We start from the raw sequence: 19,253 nt of genomic DNA on the forward strand, positions 1-19,253 counted from the left end.
GCTTTTTTAATTCAGAATAATCTTCATGCCAAAATGGCCCATCTTGGGACCACCCACCCTCGGCCCTTGTGAAGCAAAATATCTATTTCTTATTATAAATCACAATATCACAATTGGGTTTAAAATATATCATTAAAATTAACTTCACATGTTTCTTTTTACTTTTTTAAATGTGTCTATGAAAGAATTAAAATACATGTGTGACTTATGTTATATTTCTGTTAGCAATGATCTAGAGATGATAATCACTTTCATTGTTTTGGCTTATTTTCTTTTTATTTTTTTAGGACCACAAATATAAAAAAAGAAAAGACTATGATATAAATTAATAGCCCAGATCTTAGGACCAATGTCTTTATCACAAGACTATTATATTTGTATATGTGAATATTTATTGGAATATTTATATGTGGGAGTAAGTCAATGGTTAGTTAATCTGATCAGCAATAACTCTAGGGCAGGAAATGGTTGGATCTCAGGAGAAGAGTTATAGTTTTTAGTCTGGAAAACTAAAATGGGAAGACATATGATGGTTATGTAGATGAACTATCTCTGACTTCAAATAGAAAACTCTTTTGTCATTAAATTTCTAATTTTTTCTAGCCTCTCCCTTTTATCATGAATCTCTTGGGCACTGCCTTATATCTTCTAGGCCTCACCTCAATTCCAAATGCAAGTATGGCAAATAGTTCTGCATAGACTTCAGACACCTTCAGTCTGACATCACTTCAAGTGTCATAGGACTCTTCTAAAAACTTCAGCATAGGATGCCCATGGGAGCCAGATCGACCAATCCATTTGCCCAACCTGGAAATGCAAATAGGCAATTCACCATGGGTCAGTTCTCAGTCAGTGAGGGGAAATGTTCCTTCTTTATTTCCTCAGATGGATAATTCTGAGTAGTATTCTATAGGCCTCTTCAGAAATCTCTGTGGGATAGAACACCATTCCTCCATAGGTGCCAATTCAATAACACATCCAAGTCTTGGTTTTTCCTTCTCTATTCCTTCCGAATCCCCCATTTCTAGGATCACTTCCAGGAAACTATTTGCATGGAAGTCATTGTTTCAGGTTCTGCTTTCAGGAGAACCAAAGCTAAGATCATCACAGCAGTAGGGTGAAGTCTTAACTTCCAAAGATCTCTTCCAAGTCCATGCTCATGGGAGAGAGCCTCTAAAATGGGTCTCAATGGTCTCAACCTCCTGGGATTTGCACACTGTGTAATCTCCTCCCCTGAGCGTAGAATTGGCTTATTAACATTTCTACCAATTCTATGCTACTGAGGTGATAGGATGTTGCTTCCAAGGATACAAAAAGACTGTGGCTTGTCTTGGGGACTGTGCTGGGTTGACTATTGCCCCCCAAACATTTGCATCCAACTGGAACTTCAGAATATGACCTTATTTGGAAAAAGAATCTTTATAGATATAATTAACTAAAATGAGATTATATTGGATTATACTGTGTGTGTTTGTGTGTGTGTGTGTGTGTAATGTCAGGCAGAAATGATTGCTATAAAGATATGTAAAATAGAATAAAAGGAAAATGGGTAACAGAAACTATTATACAAGTTACAGTGGTCAACATAGGCTTTTCTGAGACATCGACCTCTGAGCAGAGACTTGGATGAAATGAAGAGGAGGAGAAATCACATGACTATCTGGGGAAATAGTTTTCCAGTAGAAAAAGCAGAAAAAACAAAAATGTGGCAGCAGAAGAATTCATGAAATGCTTGAGGGTCAGCAAAGTGGCCAAAGTAGTTGAAGAATTAGAGAAAGAGCAGAAAAATAAAAAGTTGTAGAGGTAATGGCCAAAGAAAAATGGTTTTTACTGAACCTTATAAAATGAAATAAGAACTTTGAAGTTCATTCTAAGTTTGGTGGAAAGCCATTGTAAGATTTTATTTTTTTATTTTTTTATTTTTTTAGATTTTATTTATTTATTCATGATAGTCACAGAGAGAGAGAGAGGCAGAGACACAGGCAGAGGGAGAAGCAGGCTCCATGCACCGGGAGCCCGATGTGGGATTCGATCCCGGGTCTCCAGGATCACGCCCTGGGCCAAAGGCAGGCGCCAAACCGCTGCGCCACCCAGGGATCCCCCATTGTAAGATTTTAAAACAGAAAATGATATGATCAAACATATTTCAAAAGGCTCTGAATGACTTCTGTGTGAAGCAAGAAATTGAATGTCAGCGCTGAGTAGGATAGGAGCAAGAGACAGAAACTTAAAAGGCTGTTGAAGTTATCCAGATGAGAAAAATTGTTTTGGGGACTGCAGAAGAGGCAGTAAGAAATTGTTGAAGTTTGGTATATCTTGAAAATAGAGCTTGAAGGATCTGCTGATGGATTGAATGTGGTGGGAAGTTTGGTGCCTGAGCAGTTGGTTGCATGGTGATGCCACTGAGATGGTAACACTCAGAAAAATATGTGGAATTGAAATTGGAAATCAAGACCTCATTTTTAGACATGCTGCATTAGAGAGGGTGTTTAGGTGTCTATACAGAGCTGTTGAATGGGCAATTGTTTATATGAGACTGGAATTCATTGAAAAGGTTGTACTGGAAATATAAATTTTAGCAGTTGAGAAAACCAGAGTGCCACTAAATGCCCAGACAAGTTGATTTTTTCAACTGATGTCTTAAGAGTAAGCTGCAGATACAGGTTTCTGGTTATGGAATGAATAAGTCACAGGGATGAAAGGTACAGCATAGGAAATATAGTCAATGGTATTGTAATAGTGTTGTGTGGTGACAGATGGTAGCTATACTTAGGGAAAGCAAAGCATGATGTAAATGAACCAATAAAATAAACTATAGGCTAACTAAGCTGCCTTGTACAACCACGAACAGGAATTAAATGGCAGAAGCTCAAATGGAATGAAAGATTTTAGGAAGCTACTCTGCTATTATAAATGTTTCCATATTCATTTTTCCAGAATGAACTCTATTCCACAGTAACAAGAATAGCTGAAAATGATTACTGAACTAATGAAGCTAATGTCTCTGGAATTTTGGAGTTTCAGAGAATGGAAGAAGTAGCAAATAATATTCTTTTCAAAAGGAAGCAGGTGTTTAATTTACAAACTGACAAGTGAGCTTGAGTTTAGACAAAATTCTAGAGAATATTGTTATACTAGAAAATTTTTAGATGTGGGATGTGAAAGATGGGAGTTCAGAGGTTTAGGGCCTGAACAACTGGAAGAATGGCACTTGACTGTGCAGAGACAGATAGTGGATATAACACGTTTGGAAACTAGACAGATTATGTTTGAAAGGGTTATTAGACGTCTTAATGCAGATACCAATAGGCAATTGGACATAGAAATTTGAATTTGAGGAGAGAGGTCTGGACTAAAGACAAAAACCTGGAAATGCCATCATGTAGATGGTATTTAAAACCATGACACAGGGGCACCTGGGTGGCTCAGCAGTCTTGGGGTTGAGCCCATGTCAGCCTCCCTGCTTAGCAGGGAGTCTGCTTCTCCCTCTCATACTCCCCCTGCTTGTTCTCTCTGTGTCTAATAAATAAATAAAACCTTTTTAAAAATTAAATAAAACTATAAGACTGAAGAAGATCACCAAGGAAAAGTAACAAGGTCTTGGCCCTAGAGTCAGCGAACATTAGGGGGTTAAGGACAGGGAGGGCAACCAGAAAATGAGACTAGCCTGTGAGTACAAAGTCTGAGTGTAGCAGGAAATCAGGAATATGTGGTGCCCTGAAAGAAAAGGAAGGTTTAGGAAGGAGGAAGCAGAGATCAACTGTGCAAGATGCTATTGATGACACATTTAAGATGAGAACTCTACCATTAGATTTAGCAACATGGAGACTATTAATGTCCTTGCAGAGCAGTTTTAGTGAAATGATGGAGCCAAAGCTTGATTGAAATGTGCTTAAGGAATAAGGGAAGGAGAGGTATTAAGAGATAGTAAATATAGACCGATTTCTTCAAAAAGCTTTCCGGCAAAGACTTGAAGCAGCAGCTGGTGGAGAAGTGGAGTCAAAATAATTTGGGGGATTTATATATGTTTGTTGTTTGCTTAAGATCAAAGAAGTCACAAAAAAAATAGCTGACTATGTAGGAAAGGGACGGAAGAGTTGCTGGAGCAAATTACTTAAGTAGGTGAGAGAAGCTGGGATCTAGTGTATGGGTGGAGGGATTGCCTTTCAGAGCACCTGGGGCAACAGGCAGGAAGGCCAAGTGTGCAGGAGCAGCTGCTGACATGTGAGTAGAGGTGGGCGGAGGGTTTCTTCAGGATGCTTGACTTTCAGGGAAGGTGAGAACCAAGATCATCAGTGGAGAGTGGGGATGAGGAAGGAGGTGTTGGGGGAATGGAGGAGAGGAAAAGATGTGAAATAGACATCTGGAAGAATAGAAGGGTGAACAACGAAGTGTCACATGATGTTGGGGAAGCGCTGAGAGTGTACTGGAGATTTGTGATCATGAGTTTGAAGTCAGACCTGTCGGTGTGGTTTTGTGTTTTTTCTCCAAACATGTTCAATGGCGTGGTATAGGAAAAGAGTAGGTGGAGATTTGGATTTTATCAGGGTTGTGGTTAAAAAGCAAGTGCCATAGGTCAGTGAAGCAAAAGAGAAGTATAGGAGTCAAAGGTATGTGTGGGGCAGTCATTATAGTGATTGTGTTTATTTAAGCTGCCTACAGCTGTGCCAAAGAGGTATAGATTAATGAATCAGTGTCAACTTGGGAACATCTTCTAATTGCATTTCACAGGCTCTGTCTTCTACTCCACCTTGAAAGTTGTACACTAAAAACTTTATTAGGATAAAAAAATAGTAATGGTTATTAAAATTGAGAATGAGAAATATTTATGAAGTATAGACTTATACTGGAATCCATTCCACAAGTACAGTGTAGAAATTGATACAGATGTGTTCGAAAACCATTAAAGACATTATGTATCAGGAAATAAACAGACACAGGATAGGATCATCATATAATCCATGTCTTTTAGTCTATATTTGATTGTGGACTATCCAGAAAGTGTGGAGAGCAATATTATACATCAAGCAACATGAAATACTTGGAAATACTATGGTAGAATCCAAAATTATTTTTTTTAATTTATTTATTCATGATAGTCACACGGAGAGAGAGAGAGAGGCAGAGACACAGGCAGAGGGAGAAGCAGGCTCCATGCACCGGGAGCCTGACGTGGGATTCGATCCCGGGTCTCCAGGATCGCGCCCTGGGCCAAAGGCAGGCGCCAAACCGCTGCGCCACCCAGGGATCCCAGAGTCCAAAATTATAAATATTATGGCATAATACATTCATGAAGGCAATACTAATTTTTCTACCCAAAGTAATTCCTTTTTTAATATTTTTCATGTATTGAGTTTGCTTGCTTTTATTACTATCATCACTCTTTATTTAATAAATTTTTATTGAGTATGTGCCATAAATAATAGACTTTCCTATGAACTGTGAAGGTTATAAAAATGAATCAGTCATGGTCCCTACTGCAGAGGACTTAGTCTAGTTGTTGAAATCAGATCTATTCACATAGATAAAATATGTATTAATATTAATATAATATGAATAAATATTCACATATCTAAAAAATATGGAGAGCATAGGTACAGATAGATTTAAAAAATGGTAAGAAGCCAGCTCAAAGAATTTGGCAGTTTCTTAAAAAACTAAACATGTGCTTACCATATGACCATTAATGCACTCTAGGCATTAATCCCAGAAGAATGAATGTTCACATAAAAACCTACACACCAACACACAGATGTTATAGTAGCTTTATTCATGATAGTCAAAAATTGTACACAATTCAAATGCCCTTCAGTGAGTGAATGGTTAAACAAATTTTGGTACATCTGTAACATAGAATACAACTCAGCAATAAAAGAATGAACTACTGACACACGCGACTTGGATTGATGTCGATGGAATTATGTTGAGTGGAAAAGCTAACCTCTTATGGTTTAATACTGTATGATTCCATTTATATACCATTCTCAAATAGACAAAATTAAAAGATACGTAAGAGATTAGTGGTTGCCAGGAGTTAGAGACTGGGACAGGGATAGGGAGAGAGCCAGATGGCTGGGAGCAACTGGAGGGGTCCTTGAGATCAAACTATATTGTATCTCGTCTGTGGTGGTAGTTATCCAAATCCACACATGATAAAATTACATAAAATTAAAAGCACACAAACATCTGAATAAGGTTGGTGGATTGATGGATTATCTCAATGTCAGCTTCCTGATTGTGATAATATACTATAGCTAAGAAGATGTTTACCATTGTGGGAAACTGGATAAAGGATACAAAGGATTGCTCTGTATTATATTTTACAACTGTATGTGAATCTCTGATTATCTGAAAATTTTTATAAAAAGGTTTTTTCAGATGATAAGGAATTTCAGAAAAGAGGATGCTATATCTACTTGAGGGAGTCAATAACTCCTTCAAGGAGGAGTTATTATTAAATAATTAAATTATTATTAATCTCCTTCAAGGAGGAGTTAAATAAGAAGCCAGACCATTCTGTTAGTCTAATTATCTCATTTCAAAGATATTTATTCAAACTGTTATGATCAAGTACCAATTGTTTAAAACAATAAACCATAGTTTAATTACAATAGTTATAATAGCTACCGTTTCTTGAAAACCTACTATGTTCCAAGAACTGTGCTGAGTACTTTCAAACATTATCTCATTTTAATTCCTATAATCAATCATTTGAAGTAAATATCATTATCCCTGTCTTATAAGTGAGTATATATTGAGGCTTAGGGGCTTAATCAGCTGGCTTAAGTCACACAGTTAATATAAAATCTGGATTTTAGTTTCTTAAAATACATGCGTGAACAATAATAAAGCTATGTTTTCTGCATAATACAAAAATAAAACAACAACTCTTAAAAGCTTATTAGAATACAGAGCACTTTACTAGATACAGTGAGAAGAGATAAAAGATATAGAAGGAACTGCTTACCTCTTGTACAATTAATGAATATTATTCCAGTCATGACTTCTTAGCTTTCTCCAATGAGATGGTTAGACATGTTCAAAAGAAGTCATTTTAAAAACATGACACAGTGTGTTATCTATTTCTCTGAGCACATAAAGTTTGAATTATTTCTCATTTTTTCACTGTGACCCAACCTGTTTCTCAAATCTTTTGTAAAAGAATGTATCAAAAATATTTCTCTGAGGACTATGATGTCACTATTAAATTAAACTTCTAAAATTTCTCCTTAATTTAAATCTCTTCAAGTTTGTTTGCAGAAGAAATTAGTCATAATACAGGTTACAAATTTTTAGTTTGGAAACTCACCTCCAGAAATCTGGGAAATATTATCATGATGTCAATTTACATGTATTCATTTTTAAATGCCTTCAAAAAGAGGAATTGTGTTCGTTTGGTTTTATAAGACCCTAATATAGAATTTCTACTACAGTTTTTATTACTTGAAGATCTTTACCTTCCTACAACTTACAGGAGCCACCTACAGGCCCAACTGCAGAATGTCCTGAAACAGGGGATCCATTTGGAATGGAATACTGAGAGTAATTCAGTTTGAAATGTACTTAAATCTTTGTTTAAAATTCATCACTTCCCTCAATTTTGTTTTTCCCAAAATATTTATTAAATGAAACAAAAATAACTTATGCAAAATATTTCACACTGTCAATTTATTGCAGTTTTCATTTTATTTTAGCCAACCACCTAAATTTTACCAGTTCATCTGCCAATACTACTTGGGTCGGTAAAAGCCCAATTTTTCCTACTATTGTTAGTTTTCAAAGTGATTATGGTCAGATACAGAACTTGGATGAGTAGCTGTATACAAGGAGGCAAGGGTATTGGAAAAATTTAGTGAAATCTCATATATGCTGGCCTGAGTTCTAATTAAATTCATAATGGCCTAGATCACTTGCCTGTTGTGTCTCTAACTGCTCAGTAGTTATTTACCAAAATTGAAATTATGAAAGTGGCTGACATCTGGCTATTACTCTTCAGTTTTACCTGTAAGCGGTTAGTAATTCAGTATTATACTAGACATAACAGGAAGGCAGCTTCCAGGATAAATTCCTATATCTTCCCATCTAAGCCCAGAGAAGTCTAAAAGGTCTCTGGGTCCAAGCATGGGCCCGATGCAGCAACAGGCAAAGATGTGCCATCATCTAAAAATAGGAGGTCTGGCTTCCATTTGCATGACTTTAACTACACATTAATACCTGGACCTTATTCCTTTCCAGGCTGTGTATTTGAATACAGAAGCCACTTGGTGAAAATCCTGCGTCATTCAATAGTTTGGACTGATTCTCTCTTCATTCTCTTCTATTCAACAACAGCAAAAAATCTTAACACATAAGGTATACTGGTTGTTCTTAAATGAATTTTCATGGCCTCCGATTTTAAAAGAATTTGCAATACATTGAGTAGTATTGTTTTCCCATCTTCCTCTTTTTCATGAACTATTATAATATCAAGCAAATGGATGCTATTTTTATTATTATATATTGATATTCTTAACTGTGCAATATTAAATATGTATTATTTGCTTTAACTTAGAACAAGTACATTATACAGCATTTGTATAATTATTATAAGCCACAGAAAAATGGAATCATCCCTACATTGATCTCTGTAGTTGTTAGTTAGAAATGAAAATAAAACTTTATCTTGGTTTCTGTGCATTTTCTTAATTCCCATTCTTTCTCCATCTTAAGTATTTGGTATTCTGGGGTCTGTTTGCTTGACTTGTCATCATGAATGTGATTGTTTTCCTCATTCCACTAAGAAAAAAAAAAGAACTCCTAATATTTTTCTGTACATAAAAATGTAGTTCTTTCCTTTTTACCCTTCCTTTTACTCTGTCCTGCATCTTGAAAATGGAGACTTCCTAAAATGAGAGAAGCTGGGTAAATCAAAGAAGGAATCACTTCAAATTGTATATATGCATAAGAAATTTACGTCAATTAGCCAAACTTTTGATGCAAAGACTTCTGCAATTCTGTATCTCTGAGAATGGCCCACACTTAAAAATAAGTTCCATTCTGCTAAGTTTTTCTCTTAGATACCAGTTTTGGAATGGATCCAGTCCCGGAAAGCAGTCACTCTAGTATAAACACCTGGCTTATTAGGTTGCCCACATTCATCTCCCCAGCTCACTATTCCAGCAAGATACCAGATATCTCTAGCATCTGGACTAACAAGTGGTCCTCCGGAGTCACCCTACAAGAGAAGAGAGAGATTAGTAATTAATAATTCAGTTCATTACTGCAGTATTTTTTTTTCTTTTTCTAGCTTGAGTTTAATGAAAGGGACGGTTTTCTAAAGTTTCTAAAGTTTCTAAAGTTCAGTGTGCTCAAATGCACACTTTCTAAAGTTTCTAAAGTTTCTACAGTTTCTAAAGTTCAGTGTGCTCAAATGCAGAAGCGATACCCCGTGTCAGTAATTCACATAAGGAGGGTCCACTACTTAGAGTATTGGCTTACATTTGGGGGTCAATACACTGAGATTAAAGGCACCATCTCTTTGGAGAACAGTACTCTTATCCAGTACATCTGAGAAGATAATTCCTCATATTCTTTATCAGTGTGACATAGCTCCCAGAAGAAGGGTAGAGTCTATTACTGATAAAAAGCAGACACTAGAGTCAGACACCTGGATTTAAATCTCAAGTCTGGCTCTTCCAGCAGGCTGAGACCTTTAATTTACATATTCGTAATGCTTCTAATGATACCTACCCCCAGGGGATAATTTTGAAGATTATTTAAGACAGTAAGTATAAAGTGCTTAGCATAGAACCTGGCATAAAACAGAATTTAGTAAATACATATTTAAAACTACAAATTCCAGTTGTTTATGCCTTGTGAACTCTGGAAGGCTGTTTCTTTATATAGCTCATAAAAACAAGGCACAGGCTGATCTTTCCTCAAAATCTTGGGGTCTCTGTGTGCCCAGGGGGCTCAGCGGTTCAGCTTCTACCTTTGGCTCAGGTCGTGATCCTGGAGACCCGGTATCAAGCCCCACATCGGGCTCCCTGCATGGAGCCTACTTCTCCCTCCGCCTGTGTCTCTGCCTCTCTCTCTGTGTGTGTCTTTCATGAATAAATAAAGAAAATCTTTAAAAAAAAATCTTGGGGTCTCTATTACTGATCATCCATTACATATTCAGTACTTTATGGAGATCTTAATTAATTACATATTATCCCATTAACCCATGTAATTCTGGCAACAAAATGTAGAGTGAGGTTTCATTTTCTCCATTTTAGCAATGAGGAAACCAAAACTTACAGAACTTAAGTAATTTGCCTGATGGCATATGCTATTCAATGGCAGAAATGAATCTGAATCCAGAGCAATCTAACTCAGAAGTCCAGATTCTTTTCCCCTGCATTATATTAACTTCCTTGTGTATTTTCTTTTGGTCAAGTAAAAATATCAATTAATACTAATGGGAACTGAATTTGTAATAATGTGTCTGTAATTTTAAAATCAGTTAGCCAACAAATGTTTACCAATACCCTCAAAGTCATAGGAGATGTAAAAAGAGTGTGAATATATGGGCCTTGCCCTCGGGTACCATACAAATAGATCATTTTGATAATTGAAACTCAGGCCCATACGAAGGCAGAAGTAGATTAGGACAAAGAAAACAGAAGATTCAAGAGATCACAAAATTTAAATCTATTTAATTGAAAGATGCAAATGAGTTGTTTTCATGCCTGCTAATATATGGGTTTAGTAATTTTGACTTTCAAGTCTTATTATTTAAGAAATACATTTTGTAAAGCTATAGCTGTCATGGATAGCGATTCCTGTGATGATTCTGAGCAAAGTAAATTAAAAATCTTCAGGAAAGAATTCATCATTCTAGATGCCTCTAAGAACATTTGTTATTCATGGGAAGAGGTCAAAATTTCAACCCTTCTGGATGACTTTGGGATTTGAGATCTCAGTGGATGAAGTCACTGCAGATGTGGTGCAAATAGTAAAAGATCTTGAATTAGAAGTGGAGCTTGAAGATGGAACTAAATTGCTGCAATCTCATGATAAAACTAATGGACAAGGAATTTCCTCTTACGGATGAACAAAGAAAGTGGTTTCTTGAGATGGAATCTACTTCTGGTGAAGATGTTGTGAAGATTGTTAAAATTACAACGAAGGCTGTAGCATATTAAATAAACTTGGTTGGTAAAGCAGTGGCAGAGTCTGAAACGATTTACTCCAATTTGAAAGAAGTTCTACTGTGGATAGAATGCTATCAAACAGCATCGCATGCTATAGAGAAATCATTCATGAAAAGAAAAGTTCATCTATGTGGCAAACTACATTATTGTCTTATTTTAAGAAATTGCCTCAGCCACCCCAAACTTCAGCAACCACTACCCAACAGCCATCAACACTGAGACAATATCCTCGGAGAGCAAAAAGATTACAACTCATTGAATGCTCAGGTGATGATTAGCAACTTTTAGCAATAAAGTATTTTTTAATTAATTAATTAATTTATTTATTAATTTATTTATTTTTAAAGATTTTATTTATTTACTCATGAGAGACACAGAGAGAGGGGCAGAGACACAGGCAGAGGGAGAAGCAGATGCCCTGTGGGGAGCCTGATGTGGGACTTGATCCCAGGACCCCGGAATCATGCCCTGAGCTGAAGGCAGACACTCAACCACTGAGCCACCCAAGGGTCCCAGCAATAAAGTAGTTTTAAATTACATGTGTGCATTGGTTATTTTAGACATAATGCTATTGCATACTTAATACACTACAGCCTGGTGTAAACATGACTTTTATATGGATTAGGAAAACAAAAAATTTAGTTGACTTGCTTTATTGTGGTAGTCTGGAACCCACAATATCTTCAATGTATGCCTACAGTGTTTCATGATGCCTTGTTAAGTTTGGATGGCACATGTACAATTTTTAGTCTTCTGCTAAAAATTTAAACATATGAAGGAAAATAGTTTTGGAGTAGGTAGAAATGTGAGACTGAATTTGGCAAGAGGTTAATTCTGATTATACAGATCTGGAAGTTATTAAAGGGACAGCTGAATTCAGAGAAAAGATAGTTTAGTATATGGAGAATGGAGAAAAATTTCATCCAAGATCTGTAAGTCCTGATGGATCGTGAGTCTTAAAGAAAGGGAGAGAAGAAGATACCAAAATAAAGAACCAGGGGCATTGACTGGCTCAGTGGTTGAGCATCTGCCTTCAGCTGAGGTACCTGGGAGTCCTAGGATCAAGTCCCACATCGGCCTCCCTTAAGAGAGCCTGCTTCTCTCTCTGCCTGTGTCTCGGCCTCTCTTGCAGGTCTCTCATGAAAAATTAAATAAGTAAACAAACGAACAAATAAACCAAAATAAGGAACCAGAAATGAGTGGTGGGAGAAATAGGAGAGGAAAGCAACATATTTGAGGATCATAGAACCCAAAGAAGAATCATATTTTAGAAAGAGGAGGTAGCAAAAAAAAAAAAAAAGAGGAGGTAGCCAAATGGCACTGAGGTGAGAAAGTAGGAAATCCAAGTAAAGACTTTTGCATATGATGTTACTAATGATTTTTGAGATTTTAAAATATATGGAACTGGTCAAGTTCAAAAATGGTGGACACTAGACATAAAATGGGCGGGGGGGGGGGGATAACTAGTCCGAGAGATAGGGAAAAAATGGTTTCCAGAGATAGGAAAGCAGGGTTTTATAATCACAGAGTTAAACTTGGTTCCTTCTCTTTAATTCCTCAAATTTATAAGGAACATTCACATCTAATACCATCATTGAAGTGGTACTATAGAGTAGAGAACATATTTGCAGATGAAATTATTATGACATTTGGAATTTACCATAAATAGGAGCTGAGATATTTGAAAGAAGATCATAAATTATGATCACAAATGCAAAATCACAAGTGTTAGAGGCAAGTAGGATGAAAGAGATCAAGATAAGAGAAGATCTAGAATAGCTAAACTATGATTCTGACTGTTAAGAAACCAAATTAAAAAAAAAAAAAGAAACCAAATAAAATACAATTGATTCTTGCTTTCACAGCAGTTATTTTTTATGGAGTTGCCTCAAACCCTGAATTAGTGAATACTGAATCATCATTCCTGGGGGATATAAAGGGTGAGATTTCCATAAGCCTCTAGTCATATTTTATCAACTGATCAATACATAGCCATATTTTATATATGTTCCTATATAAAGGTACATTACTTAGGATCTGTTATTAACTCATTAATGTTGAACTCATAGCCAACAGCACTGTAACTCATGCCTGAGTGAAGCTTACCTAACACATATATTTTCTCCATATGACATATCACAGTCTTCTTGACCTTACTGCATCGCTACACTTGGAGACTATTTAAACAGCAAAGTCACCAATAAAAAGCACAAAAATGTGGAAAATATGGCATTAAAAAGACCAAAAAAGAGGACACAAGTGTATGATATGAAAGCTGAAACAAGAAGGCAGATAATCTCTTTTTTTGACCTCAGGTGGGAACATGCACACTGGGTCACTAAAAATTTTTGCCACTCTGCATATGTCCCTGAATGATCACAAAAGTGCCTTGATGACTGATTTGGGATTTACAAACAAATTTTAGCAAATAGGTGAATTTATAAGTACAGAATCTGCAAACAGGGACTCCTGGGTGGCTCAGTAGTTGAATCTGCCTTTGGCTAAGGGTGTGATCCCAGGCCAGGGAATGAGTCCCGCATCAGGCTCCCTCCGAGGATCCTGCTTCTCCCTCTGCCTATGTCTCTGTCATTCTCTGTGTGTCTCTCATGAATAAATAAATAAAATTTTAAAAAAAAGTATCTGCAAATAATGAAGATCATAGGTGTATTTTCAAGTGAATCTTTTATTAAATTGGTTTTATTTTAGTATTTTTATTAACAGAATCAACTTGAATTTTCTGTAGAATTTTGTAATGGAACCAGTCTATATTGTTCCATGTCTTCCTTCAGGGAAGAATAATCTGGGCATCAGAGCAGACAAAGAAATGCAATGAATTAAGTCTAATCTTGAGTGTTCGTCTGGAGAAAGGTCAAGTGGGTGAAAGAGTTTAATGTAGCATATTGAACAATGCTGAATTGACTGACCCAGAGGTAAAAGTTGGGAAAGGACAATGGTGAAATCAGTCACGGATTAAGGGAAATAAAGCCAGTGAAAGCAAAAAACAGGTGCAGTGTGTATGCGAGGAAGAAAAAAACATGAAAAGTTGCCAAAAAAAAAAATTCTTAGAGATGAATGATATACCACTGTATGAACCTAGATTGGAAAACATACAGAATAGCATGTAATTTCAAAAACTAATTTGAGGCTTAAGAGTGCACATTAAGGGCAGCCCCAGTGGCGCAGCGGTTAGGCGCCGCCTGCAGCCTGGGGTGTGATCCTGAGGACCCGGGATCAAGTCCCACATCAGGCTCCCTGCATGGAGCCTGCTTCTTCCTCTGCCTGTGTCTCTGCCTCTCTCTCTCTCTCTCTCTCTCTGTCTATGAATAAATAAATAAAATCTTAAAAAAAAGAGTGCACATTAAACATAAGATCTATCAAATCACAAAATTAATTATAGGAGAATTAAAGGGTGTACCCAAGGAATCAGTACTGGCCTTGATTCTATCAGCAATGTGGATGAAGACAGTGGGCAAAGTCACATTGATGGTGCTAGCCTATATACTAAAAAGTGAAAGCAGGGCTCAAAATGATGTCTATGTTCTGGACCAAGATAGAATAGAATTACTTTTTGTTTAAGCTAAATTTAAAAGATAATAATTAATTTTTAAAACATTGGACTTAGCAATAAATATAAAAACTCTGAAAGGTATTTAGAAGAAGCCAGATGCGAGCTAGAAAACTTAGAAATGACTCAACAGTGAGCTCCCTGAATTTACTTTTTTGCTCCACTTATCCTGAACACAGAGCTTAGAAAAACATCAATCTATCAACCTGCCAACAGATGCAAATGAAAAAGAAGCCCAAGAAAACCTTTCTCTCTCCAGTCAAAGAAACAAAAAGGGGGCAACCAATGGAGGACACAAAACTTTTAGACAATATCCTCTCTACTCCAACCAAACACAGAAAGAACTGTGGCACCCTTCCCAACCCCCATCGACAAAGGCAAAATGGTGAGCCTAGATCTCTACCCCTACCAGGCTGTCAGGAGGCCCAATCCCCCACCACTTCTGGGTGTTAGAGGAGGCTGAGATGGAAACCGACTTTCATTTCTGTCAGGTAATGATGAAACTCTCCTCTCTTTCCTGTGGTACCCAGCTGGGAAGCATAGACTATAACTCAATGGAAATGAGGCCTAACTCTTTCACTAGGGTGATTTCAGAGGAAACCTAGTGGAAAGTCAGGGCTTTCCTCACTACCAACAGTAATGAGGCCACTACCCCATGATGTCAGTGGAGGCTGCAAGGGTGACAGTAACAAGGCTCTCCCAGCCAGAGTGGTATCAGAAGCTCAGTCCTCTAAAGGAGGTTTTCGTGGCAATGGAATAGTTCTCAACTGCAGTGATGGTTACACAAATCTGCACATGTAACAAAATGCCATTAAACTAGAAGCACACATTGCACCAATGTCAGTTTCCCAGCTTTCATACTATACTATATGTATGTGAGACATAACATTTGGGGAAATGGAGGTGAAGAATATATATGAGACCCCTCTGTAAACTTTCTATAAATCTATAATGATTTCAAAATAAAAGGTGAACAAAAAATTATGCAACATACTAATAAGTCAAACTATGTACCTGGCACGCATCTCTTTTTCCTTTCAAGAAGCCCGCACATAACATTCTAGGAGTGATGGCACCATTGTAAGATTGGGGTTCATTACAGGTTTGAGTATCTATGAGATCCACCTGTGCTTGCCGAAGGTGATTTTGACTGCTACCTAAAGGGAAAAAATAGTCTTTATATTTGTAGATATACATATATTCTATAAACCTCAAGAAAATCTTTCATAGGGAGACAGAACATGAAAGACTCCTAACTCTGGGAAACGAATTAGGGGTGGTGGAAGGGGAGGTGGGCGGGGGGTGGGGGTGACTGGGTGACGGGCACTGAGGTGGGCACTTGACGGGATGAGCACTGGGTGTTATTCTATATGTTGGCAAATTGAACACCAAAAAAAAATAAATTTATAATTAAAAAAAAAGAAAATCTTTCATAATTATTGGATGAGACGGCAATATAGGATATGTATTTTTTTTTCAGTTATAGTCATATTTGGGGAAAGACTTATTTCCTAACTACTTTAAATGAAAAATTAGGCACCTATGAGAGTACCTTAAGTTGTTTAAGTGACTTCCATCCTATAGTAATACTTAGAATGTAATTTCAGTAGGGATAATGGTGGAATTTTGATTCTCTAATCATCACAATTTAGGCATATTAATGATCCCCAATCTCTTATGCAGTTTATTCCCTAGTAAAGAGTTCAGATACGTTTACTCTTTCAGACACCTTACAAAGCACCATTCCTATAGCAATACTGATAGTAACCTAAAGCAATGAAGGAATGTATGTGTCTTTTAAATGACTTAGTCCACAAATAGGGCCTGACTTGCCCAGGTCCATATAACCAACCCACCAACATATTTTGGCATAATGACATTTCCATCCTTAGCTGGAAAATGCCTTAGGATACCAAATTGGGTCACTGTGGTTTGATTGCTCTTCAGATACTCACCATCATTTTGTAGTGCTCCAAATCCTGTCACAAACATCTCACTGCCTGGGGGAAATTCATGGGATGCATCAGGGAGGCAAATCCTATGTACTGCATTTGTGTAGGGAACAGGGCTAGAAAGCTCTGCTACTGAAATATCATAGTCATGTGAGGGATACTTATATTTTTCATGGACAAATATCCTTCGAAGGCCTTGTTTCATCTTTGGAGGCTTTATTGTTACTCCAAAGGAAACAGTCCATCTGGCTGGGTCATTATACCTGACAAAGAAGTACAAAGAATAAATTCCACTTTACCATTCTACCAATGTAATGACTTGTATTAAACAATTTAGGCTGCTGGTGTCAATATAAGTTTTCTTTTTAAAATTATAGTTTCTATATATAAAAGCAAACTCTTCCTAATCTGCGAATCAGGCTCAGGAGTAACATCAGAGAGAAATGCCACAGTGGCATGGTTTTTAGGAGATACATGCTACTCTGCGTTTGAGTCGCTCACTCCAGATCCTAGGACTTTTTGACATTTCTAGGAATCAGTGATTCAAAGAGACATATGGAAAGCATATTCTATATGGAATCAAAGAACTAAATGTATTCTATGCACCATATCCCCTACCCACGAACATACACATTTCTCTGAAAACTGCAAAGGCTACACATAAATATAACAAAGTATTACTATCCTATTTACATAGGCATTTTGCATTTGCATTGGGTTGAAGGTTGTATTCCAAGGAATGGAATAGTCAACTTAGTGGTATAATTTAATACTACCAAATTTCTTCATATTTAACTCTTTCTTGCCATGTGGGATTTCCCCACTGACCTACCATCCCCCTAGTCCCACCTCTGATAGATATACAGCAGAGAGATATGGCTCTTTGACATCAAGCTCAAAGTCAAAAGATGGCTTTAAAATTTATTTAAAACTCCTACTTCCGGGGCAGCCCAGGTTGCTCAGCAGTCTAGCGCCACCTTCTGCCCAGGGTGGGATCCTGGGGACCAGGGATAGAGTCCCATGTGGGGCTCCCTTGCATGGAGCCTGCTTCTCCCTCTGCCTGTGTCTGTGCCTCTCTCTCTCTCTCTCTCTCTCTCTCTTTCTCTGTGTGTCTCATGAATAAATAAATAAAATCTTTAAAAAATTTCTTGCTTCCTTTGACAAATTATTGTGGATAATTTATCTACATGTACTTTGATGCCATTTCCATTTTCAGACTATTAAACCTCTCACTAAGGTTTATGAGTGTCCCACTCCTGGGATGTATATGTTATCTTTATATTAAACTCATCTCTTTCAGGGTGCCTGGGTGGCTCAGTCGGTTAAGCATCTGCCTTCAGCTCAGGTCAGGATCCAGGGCCCTGGGATTGAGCCCTACCTTGGGCTCCGGCTGAGCCGGGAGCGTGCTTCTCCCTCCCCCTCTGTTCATGCTTTCTCTCGTGTGCATGCTATCTCTCTTTCTGTCTCAAATAAATAAATAAAAATTAAAACCTTTAAACTCATCTCTTTCAAACTTCATGAGGTATTTCCTTCCTGCCAAAACCCGATGCACCTTGCTTACCCCAGTCATTCACAAGCCAGTCATTCAGGACTTACGTTCTAAAGCAGTGAGCGGCACTCACAAGCCATGTGCTATTAATTAAAGTTGCTCCACAGCGGTGGATTCCATCCCACTGCAGGCTAGCTTGCCACGGCCATTCACCCTCTTCTACCTGAGTCCCACCAACGATCCTGAGACTCTGTCTTGCAGTTTTACTCCTTCGTGTCCCACAGCCTGTCAAAGAGAGATGATGTGATGCCTTACTTAGCAGTTGCTTTTACGTATCAAACTGTATTACTATCTCAAATTTTTGTACTTTGTGCTCCAATAGTATCAAGCATTTTCTCTTGTTCTCACTTTTCCTTAAACTATAGCCATTCATTAATTTAATAACTATTCATCTTAAAGATTTAAGTCAATCATTACCTCCTCTGGGATGCCTTCTCTAACAATTCCTCTGCCCCCAAACTGGATTAGTTATGGCTTTTATGATACTTCCATCATCTTCATCATCATCTCTATATATGTGTGTGTACATATATGCATATGTATATATGTCTGTCTGTATAAACATGTATATATGCTAATAGTTACCAGTACTAATTATATACATATTACATATATACTGTATATAAGTGTATAGTACATACACATAATATATATGTATACATATAATATGTGTACATATAACATATATATATATGTATATATAGCTTATAAAAGGGCTTCTTAACCTTGGCACCCTTGACATCTTGAGATGGATAATTCTTTGTTGTGGTAAGCTATGCTGTGCATCACAGGATATTTAGAAGAATCCATGGCCTATACATATTAGATGCCAGTAGCATTCCCCCTGCCATCATGATAACCAAAATGTCATAGTGGGATCCTGTAGGGGTCAAAATTGCCCTAGTTTGAGAACTACTGCTTTAGAATTATGTATCCACACATTAGGTTCATACATCTAGTCTCATTAGAGCATGAGCTGCTTTAGGCAAGAATTATATCTCATCCATTTTATA

The 19,253-nt window shown here is 37.2% G+C and overlaps 1 protein-coding gene across 1 annotated transcript in view; it reads right to left on the bottom strand.

The window, feature by feature from the left end:
* Nucleotides 1-5,751: 5,751 nt before the first annotated feature.
* Nucleotides 5,752-19,253, bottom strand: part of LOC144283726 (transmembrane protease serine 11E-like) — a 42,648-nt gene continuing 29,146 nt past the window's right edge. Inside the window, exons 7-10 of the mRNA XM_077848208.1 lie at nt 18,288-18,465; nt 16,695-16,954; nt 15,754-15,896; nt 5,752-9,214 (exon numbers count right to left, since the gene is read on the bottom strand). Coding sequence (XP_077704334.1) covers nt 9,053-9,214; nt 15,754-15,896; nt 16,695-16,954; nt 18,288-18,465 — 743 coding nt within the window. The 3' untranslated portion in view covers nt 5,752-9,052. The remainder of the gene's footprint in view (nt 9,215-15,753; nt 15,897-16,694; nt 16,955-18,287; nt 18,466-19,253) is intronic.

The sequence above is a fragment of the Canis aureus genome, chromosome 14, assembly GCF_053574225.1.
Source record: "Canis aureus isolate CA01 chromosome 14, VMU_Caureus_v.1.0, whole genome shotgun sequence".
Taxonomy (NCBI): Eukaryota; Metazoa; Chordata; class Mammalia; order Carnivora; family Canidae; genus Canis; species Canis aureus.